We start from the raw sequence: 19396 nt of genomic DNA, 5'->3' as shown, positions 1-19396 counted from the left end.
ACCACCACCCCCCCACCACCGCTTTCCCCCCTTGGTGTCCATACGTTTGTTCTCTACATCTGTGCCTCTAAAAAATGGGAAATAGTGATAGATAAAACCCACATGCACAAAAGCCCTTTGGGGTCCTCAATAATTTTTATGATCTAAAGGAACTCTGAGATACAAAACTTTGAGAACCACTGGCTTAGAGGAAGGAGAGTATAACAGGTAAAACTCTGGGCTTTGCAGTGGACAAACCTGGTCCTGATTCTGGCTCTGCCTCTTACTAGCTATATGCTTCTCGGGAAGTCACTTAACACCTGAGAGCCTCGGTTACTTCATCTTTAAAGCAGTGATATACCCATAAAACTCCTAGAAGAGAACATAGGCAAAACATTCTCTGACATAAATCATACCCATGTTTTCTTAGGTCAGGCTCCCAAGGCAATAGAAAGAAATAAAAACAAAAATAACAAATGGGACCTAATCAAACTTACGAGCTTTTGCACAGCAAAGGAAACCATAAACAAAATGAAAAGACAACCTACAGAATGGGAGAAAATATCTGCAAATGATGCGATGGACAAGGGCTTAATTTCCAAAATATACAAACAGCTCGCATAACTTAAAAACAAAAAAAAAACAACCCAATCGAAAAATGGGTAGAAGACCTGAAGAAACATTTCTCCAAAGACATACAGATGGCCAATAGGCACATGAAAAGATGCTCATCATTGCTAATTATCAGAGAAATGCAAATCAAAACTACAATGAGGTACCATCTCACGCCGGTCAGAATGGCCATCAATAAAAAGTCTACAAATAACAAATGCTGGAGAGGGTGTGGAGAAAAGGGAACCTTCCTACACTGCTGGTGGGAATGTAAAGTTGGTGCAGCCACTGTGAAAAACAGTATGGAGGTTCCTCAGAAAACTAAAAATAGAATTACCATATGATCCAGCAATCCCACTCCTGGGCATATATCCAGACAAAACTATAATTCAAAAAGATACATGCACCCCTATGTTCACAGCAGCACTATTCACAATAGCCAAGACATGGAAACAACCTACATGTCCATCAACAGAGGAATGGATAAAGAAGATGTGGTACAGATATACAATGGGATACTACTCAACTGTAAGAAAGAACGAAATAATGCCATTTGCAGCAACATGGATGCAACTAGAGTTTATCATACTAAGTGAAATAAGTCAGAAAGAGAAAGACAAATACTGTAGTGATACCACTTATGTGTGGAATCTAAAAATGCCACAAATTGAACCTATCTATGAAACAGAAACAGGGACTTCCCTGGTGGTCCAGTGGGTAAGGCTCCACAACCCCAAAGTAGGGGGCCCGGGTTCGATCCCTGGTCGGGGAACTAGATCCAGCGTGCCTGCCGCACTAAGAGTCCTGCATGCCACAACTGAGGTCCGTATGCCCCAACTAAAAGATCCTGCATGCGGCAAGGAAGATCCCGCATGCCGCAACTAAGACCCAGCACAGCCAAGCTAAATAAATAAATAAATAAATATTAAAGGGAAAGAAAAAGAGATCAATAGAGCAAATCTGGGGAAAAGACAGGGCCACAGCAATTTTAAAAAGCACAAATAATGAGAAGCTGTGTGTTTTATCAAGGAAAGTTTCAAAAAAGACATACACAAATTGAACTATATATGTGTATAACACACATAAAACCCTATTAAAAAAGCAAAATAATAACCAGGTTTGAGGGGGTAGAGTGCAAGGGTGAGTTTAGAGAGGTCACGCTTAATAAGCCTGAAAAAAACCCAAAACAACAGAAACAGAATCTCAGAGATGGAGAACAGACTGGGGGTTGCCAAGGGGGTTGGGGGTGGGAGAGGAATGGACTGGAAGTTTGCGATTAGCAGATGCAGACCGGTATATACAGAATGGATAAACAACAAGGTCCTGTGATAAACCATGATAGGAAAGAATATGAAAAAGAATGTATACATATGTATAACTGAGTCACTTTGCTGTACAGCAGTAATTAACACATTATAAATCAATCATACTTCAATAAAAATAAATAAATAAAGCAGTGATGTAAGAAAAAAGCCACCTCTGTTTTGAGCATGAAGGGGATGCTGCATTAAAGTCTCCAGGAAGTGCCTAGTTAGCGGCAACTCCAAGGCTGTTGTTCTCAAGCCTGTTTCCCTGGCGTGTCTGAGAATACAAGGGATGCAGAGATCCAGGCCTAAGCAATGGCCCTGCCTGATCAGCGGGAGCTATGATACAAAAATAGCATCCCTCAAAGGAAAGAATAGTGACTTTCCTCAAAGCTTTTGCCCCAACCTCCTATTTCCTAGTGAAAGTTACCAGCGAAGCAGAGAGGCCAGAATGCCTTCCCTGCATAATGGAAAATACAAAAAAGGATATATATATATATATATATATATAGCTGAATCACTTTGCTGTAGAGCAGAAATTAACATTGTAAATCAACTATACTTAAAAGTGTTTAGAAAGACAGCCGCCAGGGGCTTTGCTGATCTGCCCCAAGCCCAGGTTCCCCACACCCGATGCAGGGGGCTGCTGGGATAGTTGTCTGCAAACCCTCCCTTGCACAGTCAAAATCTGTGTGGCCCGTACAGCAAGAAGGGGGCCTGAGGAGGGACCCCCGCCCTTTGGTGGCTGCTGCCTTCAGGCCCTGCTGAGCCCAAGCTGGCTGTGTCACCTGTTAATGCAGGGAGGACCGGAAGCCGGTGACTCAGGCCCAAGGGTTTTCTGGGGTCGGCTGTAGTTTGTCTTAGGTGCGAAGTCCAGGCAGAAATAAAGGCTTTGAAAAAATGTTTCCTGCCTGAAGCAGGCAGAGAAATTCCTAAGGCCGCTGGGAACACTGACTGGAGTGGCTGTGGTTCGGTGACCGACAGGCCAGGACTCGGGAGCTGGGGGACAACGTGAAGACCGCACGGGGTCAGTCCCAGGAAAGGCCTGCTGTGGGCTTTGCTTGGTGGAGCCCAGGCAGGGAAGCCTGGGGCCCTGGCCTCCGTGGAGAGAGGGCTCAGGACGGACCATGGCGCCCTCTGGGGGCCTCGGGGAGGAGGCGCGCCCCTCGGCACCATCCTCCTGGTCCGAGGCCCCTGAGGGAGCTTGGGGGGTGGTCCCTCCCCAGCACTCGTCACCTGCAGGGGATCCGCCGCGGAGGTCCGTGTCCACCCTCCCCACAAGTCCCCCAGCCCGGGAAGACGTGCCTCAGTCAAGCACGCAGCCTAAGAGGCAAGATCTAGTCAGCACCTGGCTCCAGACGGGAGCTCAGCCATATTTTCTCTTTTGGTGGGGCAGACGGTTGAAGGGAAGGTGAGATACGGGAGGGGTGGGACCCTTTTGAGCCTGCATACAGCAGAAACACGCTCTAAAGCAAGCACTTAAATAATTAGAAAAAAATCGGACATTCTCCAAGGGGCCAGGGGGACTAGAACGGAAATAGGGGTGTGTCTGGTCACCTTACTTGCCCCGGCGGCCGGACCTCCTCGTCGGGCCACTGCTCCGGAGCATGGGGGCATCTCTCGTCCGCTGCCTGCTCCAGGCTGTCGGCAGCCAAAGGCAGGCCAGGGAGAAGACAGTGAACTTCTCCTTAGCAGGAGTCCCTGAAAAGCAAGGGGGACTTCGTTCTACTCTAGCTGCCCCGCAGGCAGTGAGAAGCTGGGCTAACTCAGCCGGAAGCTCCACAGGAAACCCATCCAGAGGGAGCCCGAGTCCAGCCCGGGCCACCAAGGCTGACACCGAGCCTGCCCTCCTCAGCAGCGTCTGGCCCCCTGCTTTCCTCCTCCCCGTACTTCCCTTTCCTTTCCGCTCCTGCCGGTTGCCCCGATAGCATCCAGATGCCGGATTATCACAGCTTTCTCCTCAGCAGAACCACTGCAAGCGACGCAAGAAAAGCTTCAGCGTCTCCCTTTCCTGCCGCCCCACCCTTCTGCAGAATCCACACCACCTTTCAACTTTCACCAGTTGTTTACAGAGTGGAGGGCAGCCGTCTGGAGTCTGAACTGCCTATTCAGGCCCTGGGGATGCCAACCCCGCCCCCTCCAGGCCTTCGGACCGGAGGCTGGTGTAATGGCCTCTGATAATGAGTGTACATTTGTCCAAGGTGACGGTCACTGATTTCCTCCCCTCCCCCAGCCTCAACAGCCCCCTTTGTGTCATCCCCTGGTCACCCCGGAGTCCTCCGGGACTGTGGGGGACAGATGAGCACTAGAAGCGCTGAAGCCGGCCAGTACTGGCCCCCTCCCAGCTCGGGGGGCGGGGTGCGGGGGGTGGAGACCATTGAGGACTCTTCTTTGTTCAGGCTTCTTCAGCCCCTTCCCCAGGCTGGTGACAGCATTCATAGGCAGCCTATCTGAATTCATTTTGCAAGTGAGATTTCCTGAGACAGCGAGCTTTACAGATGTCACTCTGTCTGGAGGCCAGATGGTGAGGTCTGGGGGAGGCGTGCCTTTTCAGGTTTGGAGGAGAACCCAAGATCACAACCACCAAGTGCAGAGACCTGTTTAGGAACACACGCTTTGCAAATAAAAAGGCCAAGACTGTACATAGTAGGCGAAATGCTCACTTCCTTTTCATGCGCCAAGGGAAAGGCTATCAGTCGAGAGGCTTGTCAGAGAACACAGAGCTAGACTGGTCTGACTACAAAGCGCACGCTCCTAGCTGCCCTGGTGGGCCTCTTCTAGCACAGGCTGTGGTTCAGAACAAAGCCAGCCAGTCCTCATTCAGTCCATCTGAGCGCTCGTGGGTAACGGAGCAGCTCCCCGGGTTACACTGGCACATGCCACAGAACCCAGAGAGGCTTGGCGAGTGCCTGCTGCACGCCAGGCACTGTTCTCAGCTCCTCAGGCCAGCCCCGTGAGGGAGGTGCTGTCGTTACACCTGCGGTTTACAAAGATGTGGACCTGGGTTACGAGGTGTGCCCCAGGTCACAGCAAGGGCCAGGCAGAGCCAGTGTCAAGGCCAGGAAGGCTCCCTGGAGCAGATCAGAGGACGGGCTTTGGGGCTAGAGGGGCCGAGCAAGGGCTCGGCCGACCTGGGTCCTGCACCTGTGGGACGATGTGGCTGGAGAGCTTTAAGATGCCATTCGGCTCAGACCATTTGGGGCTGTGACTTTGCTTTTTAGCCACTCTCCTTAAGAAAATCCTCTTTGAAAGGCAGGCTCAGGCACTCACCTGAGAAAAATGGATCAAAAATTTTTTTTCATCTCATTAAACTTTCCTTCAGACTTAATAGGGGGTCTGCAGCTCCAGGAGACAAAAGGCCCTACGCCTACAGGGACAAGGCGCGGCAGTCCCAGGTACACAGTCAGAATCTGCTTGTCTCCCCGTGGCCATCTGTCCTGGGAGTTGCACGTTTAATTCTCTTTGGTCCAGAAGCTCCCTTTCCTTCCCTGTCCACACGCTAGACTTCTAGGAACCAGCTTACCTATCAGGGCTGAGGAAAGGATTTATTTGGACTCACAGAGGACCAGTCCTTTTAAAGTCTATGAAAAACCAAGGAAGATCAGTAACCAAGGCCACCACATGAATTTTTTTAAAATAAGGAAAAATACAGAAGCTAAAATCCGACACGGTCAGCGAGCTCTGAAGGATCGCCATTAACCCACATGCAGAGGCGGGGAGAAAGGCGGATCAGAACCAGAGCGCGACGGAACTGACTTCCACTCTGAGCTCTCCCTGCACCTGGTGACGTGGATGAGGGACAATCCTATAGAACCAGCAGACGGGAAATTCCCTGGCCGTCCAGTGGCTACAACTCTACGCTTCCACTGCAGGGGGCCCTGGTTCCATCCCTGGTTGGGGATGCAGGGTCAAGGTCTCCATAACAATGGCATCAGATTCGGGACTGGAAAGCAGACACCATCAAACATTCCAAAATACACATGAAGCCACCACATGATTTCTGTGGAGAGGACCAAATGACCTGACAGGAGCTAGGCAGAAGAGGCCCAGCTAGCTGGCTTCCAGGTGCCATCCCAAGTCCCTCGGAACCACCACAGTGAACACGGGTCAGCACGGCCACTTCTCCCGTGGGCTCCTGGCTCAGTAAGCCCTGGCCAGGCTGCCCAGCCTCGGCCGGGATGCCAGCACCCTCCCAAGCGAACCAGCAGCCAAGATCCACCAAAAGAAATGAGCAAAGTGCAACTTCCACCTACGTTCAGTTGACGAGCACACAGGCAGCTGATCTTTCTAGGATGTAATTTATTAAAAATAGATTCTCTAACCCCCTCACCCCTGCTAGCAAAAGGGTCTTTCCCAACATTTTTTCCCAAATGGATGAAATAACAGGTACTGGGGACTCAGATGTCATATCCTTCCTATCCTAAGAACCCAGGCTTTTCTGGGCCACTGCCAGGGCCAGGAGAGGAATGGCACACGGCAGTGTGGGTCCCAGGATGGCAGTCCTGCCTGGACTAGAGCCTCTGCGGCTCCAGGCCCCAGGGAGTTTGGACAAGTTCAAAACAAGAGGCCCCGGTGCTCCCCCAGCAGCCTCCTGAACATCCCCAGAAGACTGTGTACTTGACGCCCAAGAAGGGACAAGAGCCAGCGTGGCTTCTACACGTGCGAGAAGGAACCGAGAAACCTGGGCCCAAAGCAAAATAAGAACGAATGGGAAAGGCAGGCCTGGACTGGGGGGAGGAGAGACGGTGCCGGAGGTTTGCCAACCATCAAGTTCTAAGCAGACCCATTCAGAAGTGACTGCTTTTAATAGTCTAGTCAGCTGCCACTCAGTACAGCCAGAGACAGTTCAGAAAGTCAGGGTATCTCCTTACGAGTCAGCCACCAACACCCAAGTTACTCTCCACTATTTCTTCCACTTCAGTTTTGTATCTTTTTTGTTCTTCACATCTCTGTTTTTCTTCAACTTTTTGTTCTGTTTGGGTTGTTGTTTGGCTTCCAATTTCCTTTTCTTGTCACTGGAGAAGAAAAAACAGGAGTAGAAAGAGAATGAAGCATGCCTGGATCTGCAACCTTTCAGACTGCTTTGCTTTAAGCTTGCTTTGCTTTGTCTGAAAAAGGGTTTCCGCCATCTGAAACGTGATGTAGGAACGTGCAGTCACACAGCAATGTCCTCCGCAGGCCTACAGGGCACTGTGCTGGGGTCTGGGGATACACCACACCAACCCAGCTCCTGCCCTGACCAAGCTCTCAGTCTGTGGAGGAACAAATCTACGCCTTAATTTCTGAAATCTGTACGTTCCCCTCTCCCAAGACTTTAAGAAAAATCTAAGGCGTTACAAGGAAAATTCCTTCCCACCACTTACCACTGAGGATTACCCTGGAGACCAGACATATTAGCCCAATGACTCTGAGGAGAGTCCCTAACACACAGCATGAAACTCCCAGGAAAACCATACAATACTTTTTGATGTGTTATTTTATTTTTCCTAAATAAGAAGAAAACCCAAAGGAATAGTAACTCGGGTGCACATTTCAGCTGGCCGGTAGGTTCCTCACAGATAGATTAACGTGAGAATAGTTCAGCAAATGGCCACCTTCCTTTCCCCTTATAGGTTAAAGATTCTCTCCAGTGTCATTTTGCCCTGGAAACAAACACCTCCGTATAAGGGGAGGGTGAACAATTCTGTCCTGAGACCTAACATCACCTGAATGAAGTGACTGCTCAGAAAACAGAAGAAAGGCCTCGAAGAATTCAGAATGACAGTTATCAGTATTTTTACCTCCAAAGGTACAATCTTTCACGTTTCCCCAGACCGCTCAAGCACATGAATGGCCACAAAGACTGGGTAATGCAGCTGGCTCCTCAGGGGCAGTGACAGCCAAACCAACTGTGGGAGAGACTGAGCTCTGCGGAGCACAGAACCAGGCCGTCTCCACACCAGGCCCAGAGCCGGCCTTGTTCAAAGCCACCACACTCAATACACGGCCATCACGGGCCCTGGGCCGCATCGGCCATATTGTCCAAACCAAAAATTAGGACACACTGACAGAGGGCTTTTGTGCCACATCAGAGACCATCAGGAAAATGAGGCTAGCACCGATGCTGGAATCTTCCAGGTAGCACAGTGATTTATGGAGACAGGAGAAGAGAATATCTGATTTCCGGGAACTATGGTTCCTAGAGTCACAAGATTTCCTCTTTCCAAATAAACTCTTCAGGGGACTCTGTTTATGGCAATGCCAAGAACTCACCCTCCCCACAGACCCCCAAACCAGCTGTGGAAGCCTCATCTCCAGAGGCCCAGGGCAGGGGAGGCCTCACTGTCTTCCCAAGGGAAACTCCAGTGAAGGTGCCGCCCCACGGAACCACTGCCATCTACAAACACACCGCTCTGCAGAGAAGCAGCTGAGGGCGAAGGTTTTCAAAGAGTAGTCCAGGGAGTCCTGGAGTCCCACAAGACCCCTCCTGGTGGGCCCCAAAGTCAAAACTATTTTCATAATAATCCTAATACATTATTTGCCTCTTCCACTTTCATTCTCTCCCAATTGTTTTGTTTTCCAGAGGCTACAAGATGTGTGATAGCACAACAGATTGAATGCAGAAGCAGACAGGAGAATCCAGCTGCTTTCTAGTATGCCAGATATTAAAAAGATTCGCAAAAATGTAAATGTAAAACAATGCCACTCTTCTCACTAAAATTTTTATGAAAAAGGTATTTTTAAGAACAAAAAACCCATGAGTCCATGACTGTTAATTCTAAATGAACAAACAATTTTTTAAATTTCTCAGTTTTTCCTTTCTAAAATGGGAATTTTTTTAATTTTTTTTTTTTATACAGCAGGTTCTTATTAGTTATCTATTTCACACATATTAGTGTATACATGTCAGTCCCATGGCAGTGACCGCGGCCTGCTGTAACTGAATCGCAGTTCGACTTCTGCCCACTCAGACTTCCCTTACTCCCTCACAGGTGGTTTCTTCCTGAGAACACTCCCCAACACACCTCCTGCAAGCAAATCTCCATTGCAGAGTGTGTCTTCCAGGGAACCCAACCAAAGACGGTTGATACCAGAAATGGACCAAGAAAGCAAAATTTAAAATGACATTTCAGAGCCTGTGATACGATGTGTTACAGAACACAGTGTTCTTAGGAGCAAGACAGAAAAACTCCTAGAAGAGAACATAGGCAAAACATTCTCTGACATAAATCATACCCATGTTTTCTTAGGTCAGGCTCCCAAGGCAATAGAAAGAAATAAAAACAAAAATAACAAATGGGACCTAATCAAACTTACGAGCTTTTGCACAGCAAAGGAAACCATAAACAAAATGAAAAGACAACCTACAGAATGGGAGAAAATATCTGCAAATGATGCGATGGACAAGGGCTTAATTTCCAAAATATACAAACAGCTCGCATAACTTAAAAACAAAAAAAAAACAACCCAATCGAAAAATGGGTAGAAGACCTGAAGAAACATTTCTCCAAAGACATACAGATGGCCAATAGGCACATGAAAAGATGCTCATCATTGCTAATTATCAGAGAAATGCAAATCAAAACTACAATGAGGTACCATCTCACGCCGGTCAGAATGGCCATCAATAAAAAGTCTACAAATAACAAATGCTGGAGAGGGTGTGGAGAAAAGGGAACCTTCCTACACTGCTGGTGGGAATGTAAAGTTGGTGCAGCCACTGTGAAAAACAGTATGGAGGTTCCTCAGAAAACTAAAAATAGAATTACCATATGATCCAGCAATCCCACTCCTGGGCATATATCCAGACAAAACTATAATTCAAAAAGATACATGCACCCCTATGTTCACAGCAGCACTATTCACAATAGCCAAGACATGGAAACAACCTACATGTCCATCAACAGAGGAATGGATAAAGAAGATGTGGTACAGATATACAATGGGATACTACTCAACTGTAAGAAAGAACGAAATAATGCCATTTGCAGCAACATGGATGCAACTAGAGTTTATCATACTAAGTGAAATAAGTCAGAAAGAGAAAGACAAATACTGTAGTGATACCACTTATGTGTGGAATCTAAAAATGCCACAAATTGAACCTATCTATGAAACAGAAACAGGGACTTCCCTGGTGGTCCAGTGGGTAAGGCTCCACAACCCCAAAGTAGGGGGCCCGGGTTCGATCCCTGGTCGGGGAACTAGATCCAGCGTGCCTGCCGCACTAAGAGTCCTGCATGCCACAACTGAGGTCCGTATGCCCCAACTAAAAGATCCTGCATGCGGCAAGGAAGATCCCGCATGCCGCAACTAAGACCCAGCACAGCCAAGCTAAATAAATAAATAAATAAATATTAAAGGGAAAGAAAAAGAGATCAATAGAGCAAATCTGGGGAAAAGACAGGGCCACAGCAATTTTAAAAAGCACAAATAATGAGAAGCTGTGTGTTTTATCAAGGAAAGTTTCAAAAAAGACATACACAAATTGAACTATATATGTGTATAACACACATAAAACCCTATTAAAAAAGCAAAATAATAACCAGGTTTGAGGGGGTAGAGTGCAAGGGTGAGTTTAGAGAGGTCACGCTTAATAAGCCTGAAAAAAACCCAAAACAACAGAAACAGAATCTCAGAGATGGAGAACAGACTGGGGGTTGCCAAGGGGGTTGGGGGTGGGAGAGGAATGGACTGGAAGTTTGCGATTAGCAGATGCAGACCGGTATATACAGAATGGATAAACAACAAGGTCCTGTGATAAACCATGATAGGAAAGAATATGAAAAAGAATGTATACATATGTATAACTGAGTCACTTTGCTGTACAGCAGTAATTAACACATTATAAATCAATCATACTTCAATAAAAATAAATAAATAAAGCAGTGATGTAAGAAAAAAGCCACCTCTGTTTTGAGCATGAAGGGGATGCTGCATTAAAGTCTCCAGGAAGTGCCTAGTTAGCGGCAACTCCAAGGCTGTTGTTCTCAAGCCTGTTTCCCTGGCGTGTCTGAGAATACAAGGGATGCAGAGATCCAGGCCTAAGCAATGGCCCTGCCTGATCAGCGGGAGCTATGATACAAAAATAGCATCCCTCAAAGGAAAGAATAGTGACTTTCCTCAAAGCTTTTGCCCCAACCTCCTATTTCCTAGTGAAAGTTACCAGCGAAGCAGAGAGGCCAGAATGCCTTCCCTGCCTGATGTATGCTAGCCCCTCACCTTTTCAGGCTGACGACTGAGGCATTCTGCCCGGCTTTGTTCAAAACTTCATTCCATTCTTCATCATCCCCGCGGATTATGTATCTAAAAAAAAAAAGGAAATATCAAAGCCTGCTCAAAAGAACAGAAGGCCGCTTAAAAGAAAGTAAGAGAGTGACAACGTTTTCACCACACACGTCCTACCACGAAAGCCAGGCCGAGCTGCACCAGCGTTTGAACAGCAGAGAGCAGGGGACACGTGTGCAGCTGAGCTCCAGGGGACAGGAACTTCACCAGAACAAGCACGGTCAGGCCTGCTAGCAGGGGTCGATCCGCACAGAAGGCAGCTGCCCGACTTCTCCCACCTGACCCTCAGCAACTGCCCACCAGAGGAGCCTCCTGTCACCCCCAGCATCTCCCTGCTCACCACCACGTCCACAGCCCACACGCCCTTGGACTGGGCCCTGTCTGCCCCACCTCGCCCCACCTCTCTGGGATCTGGCAGTCCTGACAAGTCAAGGCTTTGATGCTGCAAAGCTGTGGGCAGAGCTCAATACTTTGCCCACGGACCTCCTGGCCGCCTCCATCTCACATCCAACAACCACCATCACTAATGACCCAGCAACGGGACTACAGGTCAAAGAGGCTCAGAGGCCACCAAGTCTGGAGCGGTTATTCACATCAATCTACCGGGCAGGTACCACCATTATAGCTGCAGCTCAAAGAGGACTGCAATCTCCAGGGCATGGAGGGTTCTAGAACAAGGGGTTTTGTTGGTTCGTTGGCAGTAGGATCTTTTCTTCAAACAAATTCACATCAAAAGCCAAATATTAAAAAGTGGCCACTGAAAGTGGATACTCATGGATCAGCATCCCCCTTCTCTAAGGGGCCCAGGGCCGGACGTGGGACCCACGGGATCTCAGGAACACGACCTGCAAGTCATGACTTACAAAGTGGCAGAGCTGATCTGGGGAAAACAAATCCTTCAAAATTATGCAATTAGTCAATTAGGAGGTTTTTAGCTGCTAGTGCTTCTAAACATGATCCCATGAAACACAGCTTCCAGGGCACCCAGGAAGCAAATCAGAAGCAACCAGCAGAGGCTCCGTGCTTCCCACGAGGGACCTTACTGAGCGAGGTCCAGGTTCTTCAGCTTCCCCACTTCTTTCTTGTGTTTCTCCTGGAACTCCTTTGCTGCTTCGTCCTGTGGTCGAAGTCCCATACAGAGAGTAGGTCAGAGTCAGGCAGGGGACAAATGGCAGGGAAAGGCCAGGGGGCAGAACGTGACCGCGATGACCAGCAGGCCTCTCCTTCTGCACGTTTCCCTCCCACAGCGTTAGAGGCAGCTCTTACTCAGTGTGTATGAACGTAAAACGTGCCTTCTGAAAACCTAAACGATCAAACAAGTAGTTCACAGCAGCAGCTGCCGGACTGCCAGCTCGCACACGCACTCAGCGGGGGGCCGCGTCAAGGGCCGGGTGGTCACGCGAGGGGCAGGCAGACTCGGGGAGCGCGCTCCTCACACCCCCGGAACACTAGCGCCGGGGACTCTCCTACAGGGGAGAGGGCGGACGTTCGGTGTTCGTACCAGGTCGTCACTCAGCGTCTTCATCGTGGGCTCCATAACCACGGCCTTCACTGCCACCATTTGCTCCTCGATGGCCTTCTCCTGCACTTCATTAAACAGCTACGAAAGACCAAGGCCAAGAAGCAGAAGATGAAGGAGCAGCAGAGGCCCAGTCACTCGTTACCAAGTCATTTAGCACGCGCTCTGCACGGTTTAGGAGTACACATGCTCACGGGAGGAGCAGGAAATCACCGACTGGAGATGTCACACTCCTATCAGGGGTGCCTCTGCCAGAGAACGCGGAACGTTACAGACCCAGCTGAAGTTCCCCAAATCTGTGCGTGTGTGTGTGTGTGTGTGTGTGTGTGTGTGTGTGTGTGTGAAGATCTGCAGCAAACGCAGCCAAATGTTAACATTTCTGCATCCTGGGGCAGGGAGTAGGTTTGACACATTTTTCAACACAGGCCAAAGCCCTGCCCTCAGCTGAGGTTACCTTCACAACCTTGCGGATGATCCGGTTGAAAAGTCCCATCAACTGGCCTGAGGGCAGCTCAATCTCCTTTTCCAGCTGGTCCACAGACTTGTGCTGCAGGCCAATCCCCAAGAGAAGAGCCTGGGGGATGGAGAATCTGTTGGAGTGGCTGCCAGGACAGCCTTTTGCCCATTAAAACGACACCAAGAACCAGAGTTACACTCTCTTGACCAAAACACTGACTGACACTATTGTGGAATCTTCCCATTCATACTGTTACTGAAACCACCAGGAAAACTCCTTCCTCCTGAAATCTCCAAACGAACTTCTTATCCCGGCAAATAGCTGCTTTACGGCTACGTTACAAGTACCAGGTGCTCCTGGACCTCTGATGAAGCAGAGTAAGAATCAAGGCAACGTGGTGCGATGGAAGAACGTGGGTCCAGACTGCAGCGCTTCTACTTACTTACTGTACTGCTGGGCACACAGCTCAACTGGAAAGCCCAAGAGTCCCCACGTGTAAAAGGTGAGACCACTACCCCCCCATCAGCACCACGAAGAATTAAACACACAAAGTTACGTCACAGCATCCGACCAACACCCAGCATATAAACTGCTCCACAAAACCAGCACACGAGCAGCAGGTAACCTACCGACTGGGCGGCAGACAGGGCCAGGTCCCCCAGCTGGTTCAGGAAATACATCCGGGAGATGGCCGGGATCATGTCCATGATAAGGTGATAGTCCACCATGTTCCGTGAATACATCTCCAGCCTCTTCAGGTCATAGGGGAGGAAGAGCGCTTCCAGCTCCTCCCGGCACAGGGCTGGACATGCGACAGAGCCAGACGAGTCAGGTGAGCCCAACCCCTTGCAGGCTCCGACGAGATTCCCAGATGGCACTCACAACAGCAGTCCCCAGGTGGCACCCAACAGCTGCTCCTCCACCGGGCCTTCAGCAGGAGCGGGGGAGGAGCCACCTGAAAGTGCCTGCCCACCCCGGGCCGCCCTGACCCTCCTCCTGCAAAGGGGAGGCAGCTTGGTCCACGCAAGGAGGGGGACGGATGGTGTGTGACCCTTGCTCAGAGTTCCACGCCAACACATCAGACCAAGAAAGGCTCCCGTGCCCTGGGGTTAGAGGAATGCAACACTTTCCCCACTTCGTCACTCCTCCTCAGGACGCAGCTTCACAGGAAATAGGCATGCTCCACCCAGCTCGACAAACAGATTTTTACACCAAAATATAATTGGCCCAAAAAAAGGGTATACATACACGTAACTAGCAAGAGGGAAAAAATACTCCACGGCTGTTAACACTAATGATCCCTTACACCTTCTTTTGTATTTTAAGTATTCAAATAGAATCTACATGCCCAAAGCACTTCTATGTGTTGGCCACAGAAGACTGACAGCATATTCTTATTACAATTTCATGAATGAGGAAACCGAGCCTCAGAATTGAGCTAGTTACTCTAGCTCACAGGATTCAGATAAGGTTCCATAACTGACCAGCTGTAGGCCTTACTTACACCTCTAAAGCCAAGTCCTACCCCCGAAGTCCTGTCATGAAGGCACCGTGTGTGACAGCGGCCCTGAGGCGGCGCAGGGCCTGCTGAGCAGAGGCGGGTGGGGGAGATGCAGGCCTGGAACCAGTCCCTCCATTCCTAGTCCGGCTCTCTTCCTGGACCACATGCCCACCGCCTGTTCCACACAAACAAGCCCCACCAGCCCTCCGGCCGCCCCACCAGCTCACCCGGCTGCATGGGTTTCCCAATGTTCCTGTTCTGAAGGATGTTCAGGGCCAGGGAAGGAGAGAAGGTGCTGAACTGGTAGGACAGCAGGGCTAGGAATCGCCTTCGGAAATCTGCGGGGTTCAACCACACAGTGTCAGAGGTCTGCAGGCCCCTGTGCCTGCACCTGGCCACCCTCCACCTCCACTCCCACTCACCTTTCCAAAAGGCAGAGAGCCAGGCGCCCTGGTCGGCCTCATCCTCGTCCATCAGCGTCTTTAACATGATGCACGAGTGTTCTCCGGTCAGGTCATTCTGGGAAACACAAATCCCTAACTGGCACCAAGACCCTCTTTTATGAAGGACCTGTCACTGCGGAAGGGCAAGCACGCTTACGCGGGCCCTTGCTTCCTCCCCAGCAGGAAAGGCGGCCTCGCCTTCGTTCTCGCAGGGCCCACTGCCTACACAACAGCTTCCAGAGACCACTTTGCCCTGCAGCTTCTGAGCAGGTGCCCCAGAGATGGCGCAAAGCTGCTCAGACCTTCGGAGCATGTCTTCTGCTGTGAGCCCCTTGCTCACCTCAGGTCAGATTCTGAACCAAGAGGCATTACAGCTTAAACTCCACATGATCCAATCAACGTGTTTTGGGTGCTCACAGCAAAAACTGCATGGCCAAAAAAAAGCACGGCAAGAGTTCCCCTGCTGGCAACAGGTTTGCAAGTGCAGGCTCCTTTAGGTACTAAAGCAGCAACCACAGGTTTTAAAATTTCTACTACACAACAACCACAAAGTACAACACCATAAAAATTCCTAATGGATTTCAACTGAAGGGCATTCAAGTAACAAAACGCCACCACCAAGTCACAAACAAGCAGTGCACAGTACAAGACCACAGGGACATACCGTGGTCTACACTGAACTCACTGGTTGTGTGTTCCTTGCAGTCGACCACCAAACTCACATTCCAGCCTCGACCAGGGTCATTGACAAGAACCCAGCCCCTCTACAGCTGCTCCTGCCCACGTGGAAGCAGCCACACACCCAGCGGTCCTCATCAGTCCAGCTCTGAACTCTCAGATGGGTGCCACCCTTGGATACTGACCTTGAGCTCCCCAAAACCAAACCTCCAACACTCCCTCTCAGCTGCTGGCCTCCCCTCTCCGGGAAAACAGAAGCAGTCACGAGAACTTCTTCATCCTCCCAGCACCAACTCCACCAGCTGACCAATACCTTCTGTGCCCACTCTTTGCTTCCCTCCTGCTGTGAGGGATGCGGTGGCCACCTCTCCCCCTGCACTCCAGGTCCTACCCTCCTGCCTCTTCCAGGCCTGTAGTCCTGCAATCAGCCCCCCTCACCTGCATCGGCATGATCTCTACAGGATCATACCCCGCAGCAAACAAACATGTTCTGGAATCTCCCGGCTGACAAACCCACCCTGACTCCTATCTCCCCCCAGCTACCTTATTCCTCTGCTCCCTTTGCCTCGCGTAGGAATCGTGTAGTCTATTTCCTCACCTCCCATTCTCTCCGGTCAGGTTGATCCCGCCACTCCACTGAAGCTGCCTTTATTCAGGTCACCAACGCCGACAAACCCAGTGGTCAACTGTCCTAACCTCACTTGTTCTCTGACAGCAATGACCCCCCTTCCTGAAACGTTCGTTATTCTTGGATTCTGACACCGCAGCCCCTGCCCTTCTCCTACAGATCATGGCCACTCCTCAGCCTCCCTTGCTGTGTTTCCTGACTCATTCCTCTAAATGCTGCAGAGTCTAAGGACTCACCCTCTTTATTCTCAGCCCCTACTTTCAACAGCTTTAAATATTCACTGAACAAAAGTATTTACTGAACATGTACTATACATAGCAGATGCTATTAAGTGCTGGGGTTACAGCTGTGAAGAAAACAGCCCCCCCCCACCTCACACCAAAAAAATCCTTGACCCCGAGAGTATATTCTATTAAGAGTATGCTGATGACTCTCAAATCTCCGTCTCCAGCCCTGACCTCTTCCTTGATCTCCAGACTCCTGTAGTCAACCGCCTATTCCACACTTCCACACATGGCTGTCTAACAGGCATCACACGCTTACTATGCCAAAAACAATTTGCACTTCCACCTCCAAATCCGGTCCTACCCCATTCAGTCTTTTTTTTTTTTTTAATTATTTTATTTTATTTATTTTTTTTTTTTTGGCTGTGCTGGGTCTTCGTTGCTGCGTGTGGGCTTTCTCTAGTTGCGGTGAGCGGGGGCCACTCTTTGCTGTGGTGCGCGGGCTTCTCGTTGCAGTGGCGTCTCTTGCTGCGGAGCACGGGCTCTAGGTGCGCGGCCTTCAGTAGTTGTGGCTCTCGGGCTCTAAAGTGCAGGCTCAGTAGTTGTGGCTCGCGGGCTCTAGAGCGCAGGCTCAGTAGTTGTGGCACACGGGCTTAGCTGCTCCGCGGCATGTGGGATCTTCCTGGACCAGGGCTTGAACCCGTGTCCCCTGCACTGGCAGGAGGGTTCTTAACCGCTGAGCCACCAAGGAAGCCCCCCGTTGAGTCTTATCTCAGGAAACAGCACCGCCAACACCCAGTTTCTCAGCCAGTCTCTCCAGCCAAAAACCAAAGAAAAACCCTTGATACTTCTGTTCACTTACCTTCCACACCCCCATCCTTCAACTCTTCTCAGTTCACCTTCCAAACACCCCTGGCACCTGGCCCTTCTCTCCCCTCACCATGTCCTCCCCAGCCAAGCCGCTCATCTCCCCACCTCTACTCATGGGCCACCGTCCATCGTCTACATGGCAGCCCCAGCACCTTCCCTCTAACCCCTCCCTCCACCTGAACGGGGAGGGAGCGCAGAGTCCCTGCCCAGACCCACCTGCCCCGCCGAGAATCACCACCCTTTCCTTTCAAGGTCCCTCCAGCCACACTGGCCTTTTGTTTCCTTCAAATCACCAACTTCTTTTCTGCCTCAGGTCCTCACATTTGCTGTGCCCCCTGCTTGAATATGCTCACTTTTCTGCAGGCAGGACTGTCACGTGGCTGGTCCACTCTGATCATTCAGGTTGCAGTTTGAAAGGTCACCCCTCAGAAGCCTGACCACTCGTTACACTGTCACTAACTGAATACTTTTCGTTTGCTCACTTTTTTGCTGCCTATTTCTACTCATTAGAAAATAAGCTTCACGGCTTGTCTTGCTCACTGCTTGATTCAGTGCATGCATTAAATAAATTTTTTTTTAATGAACTGACAGCCACTAACTCTCTCATCTTCCATTTTATCCTCTATGGCTCTGTTGTCCACACAAGCGCATCCCTCCTTCAGATACCAGCTTATAGTATGCACTCCTCCCCTAAAACCACTTTTCTTCCTGTTTTTTAAAAATACAAATTCGAGGAGGCCCCCAGTGACAGGATTCCAGAACGTGGTGAACAAGCCCACGTGCACTTCCGCCATCTCAGCGTGGAGCACAAAGCCGCTACAGTGCGCAGTGGGGAGAGTGAGAGTGTGGCCCTCAGTAAGGGCGGCTGCTCCGGGGGCATTCAGAGCAGCCTCCTGGCAGCACAGGCACACCGCTCAGGGCACAGCGGGAGGCACCAGGGCTCTGCAAGGACACACCTGTCACCACCCTCCTCTGCCAGACGCCTCACTCACCGGGGTCTGTCTCAGATAAACAGGGACAAAGCCAGCTCGTTTCCAGAACCTGCAAAGGATACAGAGAGCAGGTCACCACGTGTACCTTCTGGGAGCGGCTGACACACACAGCTGGGAAGGGCCGGGGGGTGAGGGCAGCGGTGCGGGGGCGTCAGGACAGCTGACACCACTGCAAAGGCAGACACGCAGCCCACAGGACTCTCATTCTTAGGACACCAAGGCCAAAGGGATGCTGTGGGAGGAAGGGCCGGCGAACGCTTACGTGAGGAGCCTGGGGGTCAAGCCGTAGCACACCCCCAGGTAGTCCAGGTGCTCGGCAGGCCTCTCGTTCAGTTTGAGAAGTAAGGGAGGCAGGTCCTTCCGGGGAGTGACTGCCTCTTCCAGCAAGCTGACAGCCTGGAGGATGCCAGAGGGGAGAGCACGTCCACCCAGCGGAGACAGAGGAAGGTTAGTGACATTCCCAATCACCCCTGCCACACCAAGCTCTGGATGAACACAGCAAAAACCGGGACAGGTGTCTTGGTTTTTTTTTTTTTTTTTTTTGCAGTACGCGGGCCTCTCACTGTTGTGGCCTCTCCCGTTGCGGAGCACAGGCTCCGGACGCGCAGGCTCAGCGGCCATAGCTCTCGGGCCCAGCCGTTCCGCGGCATGTGGGGTCTTCCCGGACCGGGGCACGAACCTGGACTCTCAACCACTGAGCCACCAGGGAAGCCCTGTCTTGGTTTTTAAAATGTATAATCACCACTAAGTCCAGTCATCATTCCTACGGACACCAAACCCCTAGACAAGCACGGACTCACACTGCTCAAAACCCAGAATTCGGGAAACAGCCACACGGTTTAGAAATGCCAAACGCATTTACAAAGAGACAGAGGTAAGGTTCTGAAGGTGGGGGCTGAAGATGCAGGTCTGTCACCGGATG

The 19396-nt window shown here is 50.4% G+C and overlaps 1 protein-coding gene across 1 annotated transcript in view; it reads right to left on the bottom strand.

The window, feature by feature from the left end:
- Positions 1–6201: 6201 nt before the first annotated feature.
- NAT10 (N-acetyltransferase 10) overlaps positions 6202–19396 on the bottom strand; it is a 39810-nt gene continuing 26615 nt past the window's right edge. Inside the window, exons 20-29 of the mRNA XM_007111364.4 lie at positions 18737–18870; positions 18475–18523; positions 15062–15158; positions 14867–14977; positions 13768–13940; positions 13136–13255; positions 12664–12762; positions 12206–12279; positions 11097–11180; positions 6202–6910 (exon numbers count right to left, since the gene is read on the bottom strand). Coding sequence (XP_007111426.1) covers positions 6799–6910; positions 11097–11180; positions 12206–12279; positions 12664–12762; positions 13136–13255; positions 13768–13940; positions 14867–14977; positions 15062–15158; positions 18475–18523; positions 18737–18870 — 1053 coding nt within the window. The 3' untranslated portion in view covers positions 6202–6798. The remainder of the gene's footprint in view (positions 6911–11096; positions 11181–12205; positions 12280–12663; positions 12763–13135; positions 13256–13767; positions 13941–14866; positions 14978–15061; positions 15159–18474; positions 18524–18736; positions 18871–19396) is intronic.

This window comes from Physeter macrocephalus, chromosome 16 (genome assembly GCF_002837175.3).
Source record: "Physeter macrocephalus isolate SW-GA chromosome 16, ASM283717v5, whole genome shotgun sequence".
In the NCBI taxonomy this organism is placed as follows: Eukaryota; Metazoa; Chordata; class Mammalia; order Artiodactyla; family Physeteridae; genus Physeter; species Physeter macrocephalus.
Note: the sequence above shows the minus strand (reverse complement) of the source record. Positions and strands in the feature narration are given on the sequence as shown.